This window comes from Triticum urartu, chromosome 5 (genome assembly GCF_003073215.2).
Source record: "Triticum urartu cultivar G1812 chromosome 5, Tu2.1, whole genome shotgun sequence".
Lineage (NCBI taxonomy): Eukaryota > Viridiplantae > Streptophyta > Magnoliopsida > Poales > Poaceae > Triticum > Triticum urartu.
This window is the reverse complement of record NC_053026.1, coordinates 412,749,832-412,769,070: the sequence shown is the minus strand read 5'-3', so window position 1 is coordinate 412,769,070 and position 19,239 is coordinate 412,749,832. Positions and strand designations below refer to the sequence as shown.

Below are 19,239 nucleotides of genomic sequence, written 5' to 3'. Positions count from 1 at the left end.
CGGAGAAGGAGCGTAGTTGTTGCGTTACCCTTCACGACCGAGGGATGCAGTTATCTTCCTGATCAGTCATAGACACACTCTGCTGATAGGATCCGCGGGCACCGCCAAGGCCACCGTCGCCCTAATCGCCAGATAGGTTTTTAGGGTTTTGGGGGGGAAATTCAATTTGTGGGGATCATCTTCCTTGTCCATAATCTACCATTGTCGAAATTTTGGTCGTAATCAGGGAAATACATGTACAAGTACAAGAAACGCGTATACCAGCCAGTATATACAACACAAAGTAAAACTAGACAGGCATGCATGCGCGCGCAGATCGCCAGATTCAAACATCTCCCACAAACAAAGCTCGCCCGCACGCGCTCCACTCGATCGTGCATGCATGCACGGTGACAAACAACTCAGGATGCATGCACCCCGCCGCTGCCCCCTCCCCCTTCCGATGGATACCCAACGGGCTACGGCATGCGCGCTCGCAACCCCCCTCACCCGAAGAAGTCGTACTTGACCGGCGTGCCGGTCGGGTCGATCCACGGCTGGGGGTGGATGAAGTTCCCCAGGGTGAACTTGTTGGCTTCGTCCTTGCTGATCACCTTCTTGTACCCTGCCCAGTTGACGCGCCCCACCGTGTCGGCGCCCGGCCCCTTGTTGCCGAACTCGGCGTAGTAGAGCGTCTTGAGCCCGAATTCGCCGTTCCACGGCAGGTACCCGGCCTTGTCGATGAGCGCCGGGAGGTCCGATTCCATGAAAATGGTGCGCGAGCACTCGCGCCACGGGCGGGCGAGGTAGTTCTTGATGGGCGGGCGGCCGGGCGCCGTGAGCGCGGGCTCGCCGACGATCTGGCACTTCTGCAGCACGAACCCCGTGGCCTCCCGGGCGTCGGCGCGGCCATGCGCCGTGACGATGTTCTGCTGGTTGTCCAACGGGCGGCGGAGCGTGATGATGCAGTTCTGGAACACGGCCGCCGCGTCGCCGAAGATGAAGTCAATGGTGCCGGAGATGTCGCAGTTGCGGTAGAACTGCGCCTTGGAGTGCGCGTACAGCGTGTCCTGGAACCCGTCCATCTTGCAGTTGAGGAAGATGGACTTGTCCGCCAGCACCAGCAGCGCCACCGCCTGGTGCTTCGCCGCGCCCGCCGTGTTCTCGAACCCCACCCCGATCGCCATGAACCCGTCGCCTTGCGCGGCTACAGAAACGGATTAGTCAGCAACGTGCACGTGCCCGTCGACAACGAATTAGTAATGAACAAGTGGGCGCTGAGTGACGGCCGCGTCTCTTACTGAAGGTTGCCGACTTGAAGGTCGTGATCCCGTCCACGAAGTTCTTTTTGCCGGTGATGATCGTCGTCTTGGAACCGTCGCCGGTCAAGGTCACGTTCGGCATCTGGCTTGTGATCGTAACATACTCGTCGTACACACCCGCCTTCAGTTGGATGACATATCTAGGATGCACGAAACGAGTTCATACATCTAGATGAACGTTGTTTTCAGACGGACATGCAATCATGCATGCATGTATATGTACGTACCTTCCATCATATTTCTTTGGCATGGCAATGAGCGCCTCATTGATGGTCTTAAACTGGCCGCTGCCGTCCTTGGCCACCACCACGTTTGGCTTGACCTCGGCCTTGAACCCGCCGCCCTTGAGAACCCTCCGCTCGCTTTCGGGCACCCACTCCGGGATGCCATCCTTCCCTAGCGCCGGCTCGGCTCGCCGTGGCGCCGCTTCCTTCTCCTCGACGAGCAGCCGGCGTTGCGGGAGCTTGAGGCCGGCGAGGAACGTCGCCGCCTTCTCGATGAACGCCAGCGCGTTACTGGTCAGCTCCTTCCCCTTGAGGAACATCAACTTCACCTTGTCCTTGAACTCCCCGTCGGGGAAGCCGTCGATGCACGTCTCCTGGTGCGTGATCACCGCGCTCAGCCAGATGCTCAATTGGTACCCCTGCTTGGTGATGCTGTCATTGGCGTCCATGCTAGCGAGCGTGCGGTTGAGCTCCTCCTTGGCGTAACCGAAGAACTCCTTGCAGTCGGCAATGGCGCCCTTCACGAGGAGGTCGTTGGTCAGGATCAGTTCTGCGCGGTCGAACGCCTCCGACAACGCTTCGCCGATCACCCTGACGGCCAAGCGGAGGACGCCCAGGGGCGACGACTCGTTCGCTTTCGCGCACCTCGTCAGGCTCTCCTCGCACACGCCCTGGTAGTCCACCTGCTTGCACATCATCGTAATGGTCTTCTTCACGGCCTTGAGGTCTCCTCCTCCGTCCTCGCCGCCGCCGCCATCGGACTTTCCCTTTGAGCCCTTCTTGCTGGATGACCCGTCCTTTTCTTCCTTCTGCTTCCCGTTCAACGTGACGACGATGCCGCAAACAATGAGTATAATGGCGATGGTCCCTACGGCGACCATGATGCGCTTTTTCACCTGCCGCGCCTTCTCGGCTTTGCGGCGCTCGGTGAGCGGGCCGAAGTCGCCGAACGCCGACCCCGACGACATGGTCGGTCGACCGGTTTATTGCCCCCCTTATGCTGTTGTTGTTGCTGCTGCAACAAACCTTTTCTCCTTTATTTGCTGCTTCTTTTCCTCTCTCTCGCTCTCTGCCTTACACCGGACATGGCAGAGAGGATTGGAGAAAGGGGGCAGAGGGCAAGGGGGAGGAGGGTTTATTTGGGCACGGTTAAATTCCAGGGAAAGAAGGGCCGGGAGACGTTTGTGGAGGCTATGTTTGGCTCTTCCAATGATCCTTGATTAGTACTAGTAGTCCCGCCACGCAACAATGGCCGCTAGCATTTGTCTTGTCCCCATCCCAAGTTTCTTGTGCCTCTTTTTTCTCGTTTTCTTTTCTCTTCTTTTTGGGTTTTTCATTCGGTTTTCCCTGATTAGCCAAGAATGTTAGGTTTTCAGGTCTGGTTTTTCTTCTAAACTGGACCAACTCTCTTCTTCTTAATGAAATGCAGGAACCCCCTGCCCCTCTCGAGGTATTCTTGAAAAAAACATTGGCCGCTAGCTTGCCTCTCCTAATTGACACACATTGTTCACCACTTATTTTCGTCCCCTCGGGCAACGTAGGGATCGGTCGAGCTTCATTATCAAAATAAACTCATACATATATATGTTGTCATGTTACTATCTCTGTACTAAAATGTAAGATATTTTGTGGGCTAAACTAGCCTACAAAACATCTTAAATTTTGATACGAAGGGAATATGTCTTGATTGCCGGGGTTTCAACCTCCTTTTCAAAGAAAAGAAAGTATCCTCAATTGCCGGGGTTTCAACCTCCTTTTCAAAGAAAAGAAAGTATTCTCAATTCCCTAGACTATACAATATTACCTTCTCCAAGCAGAAGACAGTTAAACACATCATGCCATCACGCTGACTGGTTTTTAGATAAAGTGAGTAAGTACAATAGGGTGACGTAGGTGGACTATAGAAGCTGTCACGTCAGATTTGTGCCTAGTTGAAGAAAGAAGAGAGGAGAGGAGAAAGAAGAGAAGCGGCTACGAGCTTACAGCCGCCTGTAGCACGAGCCCAGCAACATTTGTGAGAGAATGATGTGGGCCATGTATTAATGGTTGTGCATAGTAGTATGCTGTTAGGTTGACTATAAATGACATGGTAACCCCATATAGTCGGCTCTTAGCTATATTATTAACCATGCTCAGGAGAACATTGCATGCAGAGACCGCTTTGCAATGGCAATAATTGCAGGATAGGTTGGTTAATATATAATTGAGGGAGGCTGGAGATAGGGTGAAATGGAAGTTGAATGGCTGCAATTTTCAGCTAGATCTTTGTATTAAAGCTCATGGCGTTGGCAGTTGTTCATTGCAAAAAAAAAGCCCATGGAAAATCAAAGTGCCTGTGAAGATCATGATTTTCCTTGGTTGCTGCTGAAGAATATCATACTGACAAAGGATAATTTGATTTGGAGGGGCATACAGGAAATAATCAATGTCATTTTTGCACTCGGGATGAAATTGTGATCACCTTTTATTTAGATGTTCTTTAGCAAGATTTATCTATCAAGTGGTGTTGTCCTCTTTGAATCTCTAGAGACCCCCTACTTACACATATGATCTTTTTGAAGGTGGGATCTATACGTCCCCAGTGAAGGAACACTTGTTGTTGCTTTGTAGGGCAGTGGGTTTAGTGTGGATAATGGGGAAGACATGTAATGCTGCTTATTTCCAACAAGGGACCCCTTATGATCCTACCAACGTGGTTTTCACAATGTGTAGTCCCATCAACTTGGGCGATGCTGTCGAAGGAATGCAGACGGAAAGATCTAAAAGTTGGTGATTCAATATGTTTTTGCTCAAACATGGATCGGCGCCGATTGGGAATAGGACTGCAGGATGCTGCTGAAAATGTGTTTCCTTCGGCTTCACTTTGCTTTTACTTCTATTCAACTTTTTCGTAATATGTGTGGTGAATTACTGGTGTGGTGCAAACATTAATGCTCGTAGTAGGCGACCTCGTGTTTTGATGCTTATAATTGTTTAGGGTTTTACTCTCTTCTTTTTCTCCGCCTTAATGCCACGAACTTTACAGTATGTGGCTGTTTCTTGAATGGAAATACATTTGATAGTCATATGGTTTCAAAAAAAAACATTATATGCACGATATTTTTGTTTGATTATGTGTGTTGCCTTTAGCGTTGGCTCAAGTCCAAAATTTGTTTCTAGAGCCAAGTACAAAAATCTAACATAGCAGAAGCCTTGTTGATTCTCTCCGGCCCAATATCATAATTGCAGCCCATAGGCCGTTGTATGTGGGTTGTGACCTTGCGGTTCTAAAAACGCCAATTTCTATTGGGCTCTTAATAAGGGGCGCCCCTATCCATCGCCTTCAGCGAGAGAGTAGACCCTCGCTGAATGGGAGACCGAGATGGGCCGGCCCAAGAGTGCGGAAGGCCACAGCCTTCTTCTTTTTGTTTTTTTACATTTTCTGTTTCGTTTTTAGATTTTGTTTATACTTTAAAATATTCTAAATATATCTATATTACAAAAAAACTCTATAAAACATTTGAAAAATGTTGATCAAGCATTTGAAAATAGTTAAATGTGTATATAGAAAATGTTTATCACGTATATGAAAAATGTAGGAGTATTAAAAAAATTTGATTATGTATTTAAAAAATGTTAATCAAGAATTTGCATTTTTTTGAACAAGTATTTGAAAAATTATGATCAAGCATTTGAAATTTGTTAAATGTATGTAGAAAAAATGATGACCATGTACTCAAGAAATGTTAATAATTATATTTTAAAATGCAATCATGTAGAAAAATGTTAAACATGTTTAATATTTTTCTTGATGTATACGAAAAATGTAGACACAGTAAGATTATTTAAAAAGTTAATCATATATTATATTTTTACCATGTATGAAAATAATGATTAATATGTATATAAAAAATGTACATAGGAAAAACCGAGGAAAAACTATACAAACAACACACAACAAACAAATGGATAGGAAACAATTCAATAAAAGGTTCTAAAACCGAATAAAAACCAATGACAACCACAAAGAAAAACTGTTAAAAAGAAGGAAAGAAAAGGTACGAAGAAACCGAAGAAATAAATAAAAAACCAAAGAAAACCATTAAAAGACTGAAAATAAAAAAAAATTGAAAACCGGCCCAGTTTGATGAAAACAGAAAAAACCCAGAAAAACTTACGACCGAGCGAGCATCTTCTTTGCGACCGAACATAAAAAAACAACAAAAATGTTTCAGACGAGATGGAAGGCATACTCGCTATAAGCGAGAGATATATACAATTTTTGAAATGGAAGCAAAAGATTTGCCTCATATATTAATTAATAGGGGAATATAGTTTTACAAACGGCCCATACAAGACCATATGACAATTACTCACGCAATAAAAATTTCCCTAGTTTCTTTGCACCTGCGGTGATCCAAAGCCTAGCCTCCTCCAAGATGATGTTCATGACAATCGGAGGCGGTGCACTCTTGTGCCGAAAAATGCAAGCATTCCTCTCATTTCAAATTGCCCACAACACAAACATGGCGAGCGTTCATGCCGGTTCTACGATCCCACCAATCACCTACGGAGCCGTCCAAGTGCCACGAAGATGTATCGATATGGACAAGCCCAAGTTTTGCGACCACCATGTTCCAAAGCCTAAGGGTGTACCGGCATCTGGAGAAGAGATGAGTCCCGATTTCTTGTTCCCTTTTGCAAAGAGGACAGAAGACCACAATTTTCTCACCCTTGCTTGGCCAGTCTCTGCGGTCCAAATTCTATCTGTGTAGCCAACCAAGCAAAAAAGAACTTGATCTTTGACGGCGCCCAGTTCTTCCGTATCATGCGGTCCACAAGTGGGAGAGGACCAATCCTCAAGAATTGGGCTCTATAACGGGATATAGATTTTCTCATAGGACCTCTCTCTAACGGGATATACCGGTTGAGTACAGTTCCGTTGCGTTAACCCCAGCCGGTCGGCATCAGCGCAGCTGGCAGATGCTGCGATCATGCATGGTAGGTGGCCTGTCACAGAGCTCGATTTACTCTCTCCATTCCATAATGTAGTGCTTTCTCTATTCCCGTGCTTTAACTTTGACCGTAAATTTAACTACCAAGACCGATTGCGGCGGGAGCAAAAATTATATCAGTGAATTCGTATTCGAAAGAAGTTTTTAATTATGTAATTTTTCTCCCGCCGCAGTCGGTCTCGTTCGTTAAATTTATGGTTAAAGTTCAACCTCGGAAAGCGTGAACGCACTATATTTTGAATGGAGGGAATATCACTCCGACTTCCGAGGCAGGCAGGCATCAGCACACAGCACTGTGCGTGGTGCCGACCGGTTGAGCGCGCGCGAACCGTACGTACGTCGAGCTAGCTCACATCGACTCAGCTGGCACTGAACTGCACCTACGGCCACGACCGCGAACTTGCTAGCTAGCTACAGCACTTGGACGAACAGCACGGCTCCTAGCTAGCCGAACGGAACGATGCCGCTGCACTTTTCCACTCTGCTGCCATCTTAACTCCGTGTGTGATGGATGCTTCTTCATCACCTAAGCCTAAGCCTAGCTAGTAGTGGCGGCCGTGCCCATGTCGGACGTGGTGTAAGTAGCCACGATATTTCCGGCTGATCAGGCCGGCCGTGCGTGAGGAAGATGGAGAAGGTCGCAATTATTTGGGTGTATTGCGTGGAAAGGAAGTGGCTACGTGGGTGGACCTCTCTCCTTGCCCGAAACTAGGTCTGCCCCACCCAAAGCAGCAGAAGCTAGGAGGACGCGTCAAGCCTCGAGCGCGTCCTAATCCAAGTCGGCATCGGTGTAGCGAGATCGAGGGACACGCATTTTCTCGCAGCATTTGCCGTCCAGCTGCACCGGAGAATCTCCGAGCATGTGCCTGCAAACCTTGATCTTGAAAACCTGTCGGGTTTTTCAATGTCCTTTTCTATTCTTGGTTTGTAGCGTTGATATGCCCTAATGTTAATTTGCCTGTAATTTTTTGGACTGGCTAAATGTAAGTCGCCTGAAAAACTAAATTGGGTCAGTCGATTTGCTAGGATCAATTTGAGCCGTTGGATGACGAACGAACGGTGATGCTCACGTTTTCTTCCTCCATCTATCTTCCTCCTGGAAGCAGATCATGCCCGATCTTCTTCCCGCCGCCTGCTGCCGCCGCCCACAACCGGCGACACTCCCACTGCCGTCTCGCCGCACCGCCCTCCCTTGAACCGCCCCCCATCGCCGGTCTTGCCGCCGCCCCCGCCATCCCCTCTAAGCCTGGCGACCACCCAAAAAACTCCGGCGAAGTAGCACCCCACCCGCCAGGCCGCCATCCTAAGATAGATAGTGAGGGTGCTTCTCTGGCGAACCGCACCCGCCACCCTAAGTTAGATAGTGGGGGTGTTCTTCCCCAGTGCCGGCGGCCTCGCTGTCTCCTTCTTCATCTCCGGCGCTTCCTTCTTCCTTCTCTAAAAATCGACTGACCCAAATACAAAAACCAGGACTCACATTTAGCTATTGTGGTAATTTTTACCAAAAAGCAACTAGTTAATCATTGCCTTGAGTTGCTACCATTTTCTGAGTCATGCTAATTTGCCCATCATTGCAGACGCTGGCTGCTCCCAGGATTGAAGTCTAAGCAAACGGGTACTCCTGTCCTGTGATCGATCGAGCTGGTGTGCCGCGACGAGACGACGAGTAGAGCCAACTTCCATGGGGCCTAGTACAAAGTACAAACCCCAGCTGCTCTGAGTCAGCATGGTCCAGCTGCAAGTACAAGAGCCAGCAGTGCAATCACCAGCTGCAGATTCGCGCAATCTTTTGGGATTGTTCGTTACTACGTTGTGATCTCTAGCTAGGCAGAGCGAGGATGGTCCATGGCACTACTCGAGTTCCCAACAGAGGAGACGCTGGGAAGGACTGGGACGAATCGGTTGGTTGGCGCGTCAGTTCTTGTCGCTCTTTGCCATTGCGCCAAAGCATGCACTTCGAAAGATGCTAAGGACGATAAGGAAAAGGAGGGAAAAGACAGGGACGGCGTACGTTTAAATCTGGTCTTTTTTTTTTCATTTGGAAGAGTTGAAACGCTTGTTCGAAACCTCGGCAGAGACCTTGATCCGATCAATGGAGGGTGTGAGTCATGCATGTTTTTCGACGAAGTCCTTGAACATCGTTGTACGCCACAACCTAGGAATATCACAACCGTGGAGCATTTGGCACATGCAATATGTTGGTGAGTATTTTGTTTAAACATACAATTTGTCCTTGGCGAAAATCGAACGGAGTGCAGTGTAAAGTTAACGAGATGATCTACGTGTGTTGCTCCGGTAATCTTGTTAAAAAATGTATTATTATGTGCTACGTAAACGACTATAATTAATGAAAATAAAATGTTAGAGTATTTCTTGATATACACTTTAAAAACATTAAAAAATATGAAGCATATAACAAAATCTTATATAAAAGAGAAACATATTAGATTGCAGTTGAAAGTGCGTCATTTGTATAACAAAAGTGAACGATCAACTATATAGGTATACTCCAAGCTTACAGCCTCTGGACATGTGTCTAGATGAACCCGGGCTTGGTTCTTTGATAGAGCTTACAGCCTCCGGACATAAATCAAAGAACACACGTTCAAAAAAAGATAGTAAATCTAAATCTCCTATTGTTTCCATTGAATGGAATGTTTTTTAACGACAGAGTTGTTTGTGACTTGGCTAAACATTTATTCACTGCGGAATATAATAGGGAATGCAATTGAGATTTTTTTTTGCTATCTCTGAAACGGAGAGACGGGATTTCTCAGTAAGTCTGCTTGACCGTAGTTCTGGCGGGATAGACTTCACTTGGGTCTCACGACCTCCTAGAGGTCGTTCTGGGGGCATTTTACTTGGCGTAAACACAGGGACTATGGATGTGTTGACTAGTTCGGATGATGAGTTTCACGTTAAACTCCACATCCGCAACAAGGCTGATAACTTTACATGGACCCTCGTCGCCGTGTATGGGGCAGCCCAGGATGAGTTCAAGGCCGATTTTCTCCGTGAATTGGTTAATCTGGCGAAAGGTAATCCCTGCCCCATTCTTATAGGAGGGGATTTCAATTTGCTTCTATGTCCCAATGAGAAAAGCCGTGGTAGGTTGGATAATTATTGGCCTTTCCTTTTCAAGGCTCTCATCGGCGGTCTAGATTTGTGAGAGGTTTCCATGATTAGAAGACAATTAACTTGGGCAAACAGTCTTCCAGAACCGACATATGAGAAACTAGATCGCGTTTTAATGGATATCAACTGGGAATCTAAATTTCCTATGGTATATGTTCGTGCTCTACCTTGTATTGAGGCCATATCAGACCACGCACCCTTCTCCTAACTACTGGTTTTCCACGACCACAACATAGATGCAAGTTCAAGTTTGAACTTGGTTGGTTGCACCGGGAAGGCTTTCATAACATGGTCAAGGAGATAAGGGAGAAACCGATGTCCGGGCATACCCCAATACACGAATGGAAGAACAAAATGCGTGCATTAAGTAAATTCTTTGGTGGTTGGGCTAGACACACGGTGGGCATCCTCAAAAAGGAGAAGCTTCGTCTTTCATCTATCATCGATGAATTAGAAGTTTTGGCAGAAGTTAGACCTCTATTTGAGCATGAAATCAAGATCAAGAGTCAATCAAATGCACATATAGCTAGCATACTGCGTGAAGAGGAACTCAAATGGTACCAAAATTCTAATTCTCACTTTATCCTAAAAGGCGATTTGAACACTAGATATTTCTATGGAGTCGCCAATGGCAGACACCGGAAGAAACTTATTCATTCCCTACAACAGGATGAGGGTACTATTAAGGGGCATGAGTAACTTAAAACTTATATCATGAATTATTGTAAAAATGTGTTCAGAGCCCTAGAAGAAGGAAACTTCTCGATGGATGAGTTCCGAATAGATGACATCCCCAGGTCTCTAACGAGGAAAACATCCTTCTAACAACCCCATATTGCGAGGAGGAAGTTAGAAAGGCGGTTTTGCCAATGGAGCACAACAAAGCCCCACGTCCGGATGGTTTTCCCAGAGTTCTATCAAAACTTCTAGGAAGTCATCAAACCGGATCTCCTACTTCTGTTTAGCTACCTACATGATGGCCAACTAGATTTGTTTCTCTTAAACTTCGTTGCGATTATTTTATTACCTAAGGTTAATAAGGCTGAAAGGATACAACAATATAGACCTATTTGTCTCCTTAATGTTAGTTTTAAAATATTCACGAAGGTTGCGACTATTAGGATGAATTCGGTTGCTGAACATGTGGTTCGTCCTTCACAGACAACTTCTATGCAAGGTAGACACATAGATGAAGTTGTTATCCTTCATGAAACAATCCTTGAATTACATTGGAAAAAATTAAATGGGGTGGTACTCAAAATTGACTTCGAAAAAGCTTATGAAAAAGTAAAATGGCCCTTTCTTCAACAGACTCTTAGAATGAAAGGATTTTCTGCAGATTGGCGTGCTATGATTCATAGATTTATTTCTGGAGGCAGTGTTGCCATTAAGGTCAATGATGACATTGACCACTATTTCCAAACAAAGAAGGGATTGCTACAAGGTGACTCACTATCGCCCATGCTATTCAATATAGTGGCGGATATGCTAGCGGTCATGATTGAGCGTGCCAAGGTTGATGGCCAAATTGATGGGGTAGTAAATCATCTAGTTGATGGTGGTCTCTCTATACTTCAATACGACGACAATATGATTCCCTTCATGGATCATGACCTTGAGAAAGCGAGAAATCTGAAATTAATTTTATCAGCATTCGAGCAACTCTCGGGTCTTAAGATCAATTTTCATAAAATTGAATTGTTTTTCTTTGGGGAGGCTCAAGACGAGGCACACTTGTATCCCGACCTGTTCGGATGCGGGTTGGGCCAGTTCCCGATCACATATTTGGGGATACCAATAAGTTACGAAGGCTCACACATGTTGAATGGAAACACGCTGATGAGAGACTGCAAAAAAGACTTAGCAGTTGGAAAGGTAAACTGTTGTCTATGGGCGGAAGATTGGTCCTCATAAATTCAATACTAAGTAATATGGCACTATATATGATTTCCTCCTCCTAGTTGCCGAAAGGAACTTTACATAGATTGGATTATTTCTGATCAAGATTCTTTTGGCAAGGAGATGGCGAGAGATGTAAATATCAATTAGCTAAATGAAGTGTGGTTTGTCGTCCCAAATACTAAGGCGGTTTTGGCATCCATGACCTTGAGGTTAAGAATAGAGCCCTCCTCGGGAAATGTTTGTTTAAATTATTGACGGAAGACGGTGTATGGCAAACCCTCCTCAAGAGGAAATATGTAGGTTCCAAGGCAGTATCCCAAGTATACTGGAAGCCTAGGGATTCTCACTTTTGGGCGGGGCTAATGGCTATGAAGAAATGTTTCTTCTGCTATGGATCCTTCTCGATTAAGGACGGCTCGAAAATTAGATTCTGAGAGGATAAGTGGCTAAGAAATGCCACACTCCGGGAACAATATCCGGCTCTATACAACATTGTGTGTCACAAGGGTGATACTATCTCCACGGTATTGGAATCATTCTCGTCAAATATGACGTTCAGAAGGGATTTAATTGGACCCAGACTCCAATCGTGGAACCTCATGCTCCAGCAGTTGTCCATGGTGTAATTGTCATATGGGTCTGATGTATTCTAATGGAACCTACATGGGAATGGATAATTCTTAGTGGAGTCTATGTATAGAGTGTTAATCCAGTCTGATGTGCCAGTGGATAATAACAAGAAGATCTAGAAGATGAGGATATCTCTTAAGAAAAAAATCTTTGCATGGTATCTTCGTCGACAACAGAGTCATTTTTACTAAAGATAACCTTATTAAGTGGAATTGGCATGGAAGTTTGTAATGTGTATTTTTCACCATGATGAGACAATAAAACTTTCCAATGCAAATTGGCTTGTTCTATATGGTCAGTCATCCAATTAACTTCTGGCTTGTATCCTCCTTGTAGTGTTGCTAATGTATTTGGCAACTCGTTATATGGGATTAATCATAGGTTTAGAACTCTTCTCGGGGTGGGAGCTCTTGCATTATTTGGTCGCTTTGGCTATGTTGAAATGATAAGGTTTCAACGATAAAAGTACCTCTCTTATGCAGGTTATCTACAGATGTACCGGAGCTCTTCATTTATGGTCCTCTCTACAACACATGGAGAATCGAGACCTGTTTACGGAGGTGTGTACATGGTTGGAGGCTATGACGAGGGATACTTTTACCCAACATGGGTGGCGGCATGATCTTAGGGTTGCCCCCCCGGTCGCTTTAGGCGTTATACGGACTCTACATGATTCTTTGTATCTCGCCTTCTTATTTTTTTCATTTGTGTGAGAGGACATTGTTGGGCTGTGTGCATCTTAATTATGCAGAGGCTGACTGTAATGCTTAAATCTTTTGAGTAATAAAGCACCCTTTTCAAAAAATAGGTATACTCCAAGCGGCCAACACATAGACTGAGTCCATGAGAGCACAAAACTTAATGTTGAATGGCATCGCTTCATGGATATACGAAATTCTAACATATAACTTACATGTTTGGCTTAGTGCTGCATGGCTAGGAAAAATAGATAGTAGCTTATAGCTATTTAGTAGTACAGAAAAGGGTGCAATTTTGAAAAAAGAGTGAAGGATAAACTATATAGATATGCTACATGTTCCCAACACATATATCGTGTCTATGAGAGCACAAAATGTAATGCGAAGAATTAACTGATGACACATGAACTCATGTTACATAGATATGCTAATGTAAAAAATGTAACTTACATGCATGACACGCTGATGTGGCATGATTGTATTGCTAGGAAAAATAGGTAGTGGCTTGTGTCACAGTAAAAGGTTTGACTTAGAATCCACTAATGCATGTTGCATGGTAGAGGATTCTCATAGAACCGATGGATGCTAGTGGAGCTAGCTAGTAAATCTAACGGCTACAACAATTTTCATGGTGTGGAAGCATGTATGTTGCGATGATTAGAGGTAGTGAGGATCACTCTCTTAGGTATATAGGATATAAGATACCTTACACTAGATTTCTTATTAATATGTAAATGTACCTTTGTAAGACATTATTGTTTTAGTATGAGCTCGCTCGTCTTGGAGTTTCTGTTAGCATCATGTCACTCTTGTCGGTATCGGGGGCTTCTTTGGTTCTTAGGATTCTAAAAAATAATGAATATGAAAACATGAGATTGTGGTAGCATGTCCTTTTCAATCCTACATGATTAGAAAACTACAAAAAGATTGAATCATGGAACAAAGGAATTGTAGCTAGAGCTCTTAGTGGACGGAATTTCTCTCTCTAAAATAGAGCGCAAAGGAATCCTTAGGGAAACTTACTATGGGTTCTAATCATGTGAAACGCTCGGATGTAACTTTCCATAATTGTAACTCCAACTCTTGCCATTTCCGGCTATGTGATATGATATTTCCTTCATGGTTGGGTTTCTGTCTTTCGTTTTGCATTTTGTTCATGTCATGCATCTCATCTCATGTTATCATGTGCATCTCATTTGCATTCGTGTTCGTCTCATGTATCCGGTCATTTTCCCCGTTGTCCGTTTCGCAATCCGACACTCCCACATGCACCCGTTACACCCTCAAATCTCGTTTCATGAGCGGGAGAAAAACATTCGCCGAATGGGTCGAGATTTGTCTGAGTTGCCTTGGTACATCACCAGTAGGCCTCCTGTCAAATTTTGTTCCATTTGGAGGTCGTTTGATGCCCCAACGGTTAACCGGGTAACTGCAAAAGCCTCTCTCTCATTGCAGCCCAGCACCCCTCCAAAATATCCCACTAGCCCATCTAAACCCACTCCATGTTCTCCGCCGTTGGATCACGATCGTGTGGGCGAGAACCGCACCTCATTTGGACACTCGTAGTTCCCCCTACCTATAAATATGTGTCTCCCCTTCCAAATCACGGGTCCAAACCCTAGCCTCGTCAGTCCCCCGCCACCGGACGTGTCCGACCTCACCGGACACAACCGGGCCGCCGCCTCACGCCAATCAGGGCACAACACCTGTCTGCTGCCGCCGCCCACCTCCGCCGGCCCGCGAGGCCTGAACCGCCAGCGCCACCGACCCTGATGTCTCCGCTGCCCCTCGCCGTCGAGCGCCGCCTCCGCCGCCACCTACGCCCATGCCAGCCGCCGCTGCCTCGCCGCCGCCCAGCTCGCCAGATCTACTCACCACGACGTCGCCGGCGACTCTCCCTCCATCTCCGGCCGCCGCGCGACGCAACTCCGGCGAGCTACTCCGGCCTCGCCTCGCTTTCCGTGCAACCCTAGATCTGAGGTTGACCCTCCCCCCTCGTTTTCCCTAAGTCCCGAAATTCTAACATTTTGTTGCCCTCTTTGACATGCCATATCTCCAACCAAGTAGCTCCGATTTACGCGTATGATATATCAAAATGTTTGCCTCGTCATGCTCTTCACGTTAGTGTCATTTTCATGCATGTTACTGTCCATATTGATGCCCTAATCTTCGTTGCAAAAGTGCTATATTATGTTGTCTGCTGGAATTCAACATAACTTGCTGATTTGTCATTTTCGTTGCATTTTGTGTGTGCACCCTATGAGCATGATGCCTATATGTTTTTGGAGTATCTCCATGCCACTTTACAGTGGTGCAAACCTTGTATTTTTATGAGCTCTGTGGTGACTAGCACAAGCATGCAAAATAGGCCTCATGATGTTGCTATTTTCAGACACTTTAATTTTTGCTAAGTCATTTCCTATTACATTTTGATGCTATGTAAACTTGTTGCTACCAATGGATCCATGTACAGCTTGAGGTATTTCACTAAGAGTGTTTTGAACAAGTGGTATTGTTCTATCCATTCATGCCTCTAGTTGCAATTATGGAGTACTCTAACTTGTCATTACCATGCTCTACTTTTGCTAAATATTGTTGCTGGCATATTGTTAACATGAAGTTCATTTTTGCCATGTGTTTTGCTAGTGATCCATGCACCCTATGAACTTGATCTTGCCATGCTTTGCTTGATGAATATGTCTACTTATTGTTGGTTACCTTGTGATGCCATGAAATGCATTGTGGTGAGTGGCATGAGCTTGCAAAGTTGCTACCATGAATATGTTTCTGCCATCCTCTGTTTTTCTTCCAAGTCTGAAACTGATCATATCACTTGCCATGTTTGCATGGGTGCTACCATATTTTTTCATGCATCTTTGGTAAAAGTTCTATAAGGGAGTTTTGTTCTATGCCTCTAGTAATAGCATGCCATGCCTTTTCTTGCCATGATATGTTCCTGTAGTATGTTGTTTGATAGCTCTAAACATTGCTACCTGATGTTGTTTGTGACATGTGTAGTATTTTCTCTAAGTTTGTGAATCTGTTATCATTTGTATTTTTGCCATGCTATTTTGAGCTTGTTCTAGTGAGTTCTAGCAGGAGCTCAGTGTTCATGATTTGTAGAGCTTCACGTGTACTTCATTTCCATGTGCTTTGTTGCTATGTTGGTGTGCTGTTGCATAGTTACTTGTTGCATTATAAGTGCTATGATGTTGTTAAGCGCAGATTTGCATCGTTCTTGTTTTGCTTGTCATTTGAGAACGTGCATACAATTCCGGTGATCCTTATATCGATTTCGACCAAAATCACCCCATCTTTCCAGCGCCATACTTGGTTTGCCAATTTGGTGCCCTGATCATCCTTTCCCTTCTGGAGTACTCATATGCATTGCACATCATATCTTGCATTCCAAGTCATGTCTTGCATCATGATGCTTGTGCATTGCACCGTGATTGATTGTTGTTCCATTTTTTGTGTTCTTGCTTTGCGTAGAGACGGGAGACGAGTACGTGAACGAGGAACCTGTTGAGTACGCTAACAAGGAGGAAGCTTTTGACAACTCTAAGACCTTTGCAGGCAAGATGACCATTACCCTCAATATCACTTCTATCTTTGCTTGCTAGTTATTCGTTCTATCGCTATGTCGCGCTACCTACCACTTGTTTATCATGCCTCCCATATTGCCATGTCAAGCCTTTAACCCACCTTCCTAGCAAACTGTTGTTTGGCTAAGTTACCACTTTTGCTCAGCCCCTCTTATAGCGTTACTAGTTGTAGGTGCAGAGAAAGTTGTTCCATGTTGGAACATGGAGATGTTGGGGTATGACAATATCTCTTATTTTAATTAATGCATCTATATACTTGGCAAACGGTGGAAGGCTTGGCCTTTTGCTCGGTGTTTTTTTCCACTCTTGCCGCCTTAGTTTCTGTCGTACCAGTGTTATGTTCCTTGATTTTGCGTTCCTTATGCGGTTGGGGTTATGGGACCCCCTTAACAGTTCGCTTTGGAATAAAACTCCTTCAGCAAGGCCCAACCTTGGTTTTAATGTTTGATTAACAACAACCTAAACTTTTTCCTAGGGAGTTGCAAACTCGAGGATCATCTTTATTAACCCCCCTCCCGGGCCAGCGCTCCTGTGAGTGTTGGTCCGAACCGGGCAGCCTGCAGGGCCACTTCGGGGAAACTCGAGGGTTGGTTTTACTCATAGCTTGTCCCATCCGGTGTGCCCTGAGAACGAGATATGTGCAACTCCTTTGGGGTTTGTTGCCGTATCGGGCGGTGTTGCTGGTCTTGTTTTGCCATTGTCGAAATGTCTTGTAACCGGGATTCCGAGACTGATCGGGTCTTTCTGGGAGAAGGAATATCCTTCGTTGATCATGAGAGCTTGTGATGGGCTAAGTTGGGACACCCCTGCAGCGTATAAACTTTCGAGAGACATGCCCGCGGTAATGTGGCAGATGGGATTTTTTTAATATCCGGTTGTAGAGAACTTGACACTTGAATTAATTAATATGCATCAACCGCGTGTTTTGTGATACGTCCATTTTGCATCATGCTTTTATATCGATATTTATTGCATTATGGGATGTTATTACACATTATGTCACAATAATTATGCCTATTCTCTCTTGTTTTACAAGGTTTACATAAAGAGGGAGAATGCCGACAGCTGGGATTCTGGGCTGGAAAAGGAGCAAATATTAGAGACCTATTCGGCACAGCTCCAAAAGTCCTGAAACTTCATGAAAGTTATTTCCATATTATATAAAAAATACTGGGCGCAAGAAGTACCAGAGGGGGGACACCCACCAGCCACGAGGGTGGGGGGCGCGCCCCCTGCCTCATGGGCCCCCTGGTGGTCCTCCGATGCCCATCTTCTGCTATATGGAGTCTTTCGTCGAGAAAAAAAAATCATAAGCAAGCTTTCGGGACAAGACTCCGCCGCCACAAGGCGGAACCTTGGCGGAACCAATCTAGGGCTCTGGCAGAGCTGTTCTGCCGGGGAAACTTCCCTCCGGGAGGGAGAAATCATCACCATCGTCATCACCAACGATCCTCTCATCGGGAGGGGGTCAATCTCCATCAACATCTTCACCAGCACCATCTCATATTAAACCCTAGTTCATATCTTGTATCCAATCTTTGTATCCAAACCTCAGATTGGTACCTGTGGGTTGCTAGTAGTGTTGATTACTCCTTGTAGTTGATGCTAGTTGGTTTACTTGGTGGAAGATCATATGTTCAGATCCATTATGCATATTAATACCCCTTTGATTATGAACATGAATATGCTTTGTGAGTAGTTATGTTTGTTCCCGAGGACATGGGAGAAGTCTTGCTATTAGTAGTCATGTGAATTTGGTATTTGTTCGATATTTTGATGAGATGTATGTTATCATCCCTCTAGTGGTGTCATGTGAACGTCAACTACATGACACTCCACCATTGTTTGGGCCTAGAGGGAGGCATTGGGAAGTAATAAGTCGATGATGGGTTGCTAGAGTGACAGAAGCTTAAACCCTAGTTTATGCGTTGCTCTGTAAGGGGCTGATTTGGATCCATATGTTTCATGCTATGGTTAGGTTTACCTTAATACTTCTGTTGTAGTTGCGGATGCTTGCAATGAGGGTTAATCATAAGTGGGATGCTTGTCCAAGTAAGGAAAACACCCAAGCACCGGTCCACCCACATATCAAATTATCAAAGTACCGAACGCGAATCATATGAACGTGATGAAAACTAGCTTGACGATAATTCCCATGTGTCCTCGGGAGCGCTTTTCTCTATATAAGAAATTGTCCAGGCTTGTCCTTTGCTACAAAAAGGATCGGGCCATCTTTCTGCACTTTATTTACACTTGTTACTTGTTACTCTTTACCAATTACCTTATCACAAAACTATCTGTTACCGATAATTTCAGTGCTTGCAGAGAATACCTTGCTGAAAACCGCTTATCATTTCCTTCTGCTCCTCGTTGGGTTCGACACTCTTACTTATCGAAAGGACTACGATAGATCCCCTATAATTGTGGGTCATCAAGACTCTTTTCTAGCGCCATTGCCGGGGAGTGAAGCGCCTTTGGTAGGTGGAATTTGGTAAGGAAAAATTTATATAGTGTGCTGAAATTTATTGTCACTTGTTACTATGGAAAGTAATCCTTTGAGGGGCTTGTTCAGGGTATCTTCACCCCGACCGGTAGAGCAAATAGTTGCTTCTCAACCTACTGGACCTACTGAAAATGAAAATATTTACTTCGAAATTCCTTCGGGTATGATAGAGAAACTGCTAGCTAATCCTTTTGCAGGAGATGGAACATTGCATCCCGACTTACACTTAATCTATGTGGATGAAGTT

General features: G+C 45.1%; 1 protein-coding gene across 1 annotated transcript; it reads right to left on the bottom strand.

Moving 5' to 3' along the window:
- Positions 1-485: 485 nt before the first annotated feature.
- On the bottom strand, positions 486-2,493 carry LOC125556105 (pectinesterase-like). The gene is made up of 3 exons (XM_048718898.1): positions 1,529-2,493; positions 1,281-1,441; positions 486-1,186 (listed from the first exon to the last, which is right to left on the bottom strand). The coding sequence occupies exons 1-3, from the start codon at positions 2,491-2,493 to the stop codon at positions 486-488; spliced, it is 1,827 nt and encodes a 608-aa protein (XP_048574855.1).
- Between the last annotated feature and the right edge of the window lie 16,746 nt (positions 2,494-19,239).

Bases quoted from the DNA above. Each gene is read 5' to 3' on its own strand.
- LOC125556105 (XM_048718898.1), bottom strand. From the start codon at position 2,493: ATGTCGTCGGGGTCGGCGTTCGGCGACTTCGGCCCGCTCACCGAGCGC. The intron at 1,442-1,528 runs GTACGTACATAT...CGTGCATCCTAG, and splicing joins CCAAAGAAATATGATGGAAG to ATATGTCATCCAACTGAAGG. The intron at 1,187-1,280 runs GTAAGAGACGCG...CCGTTTCTGTAG, and splicing joins CTTCAAGTCGGCAACCTTCA to CCGCGCAAGGCGACGGGTTC.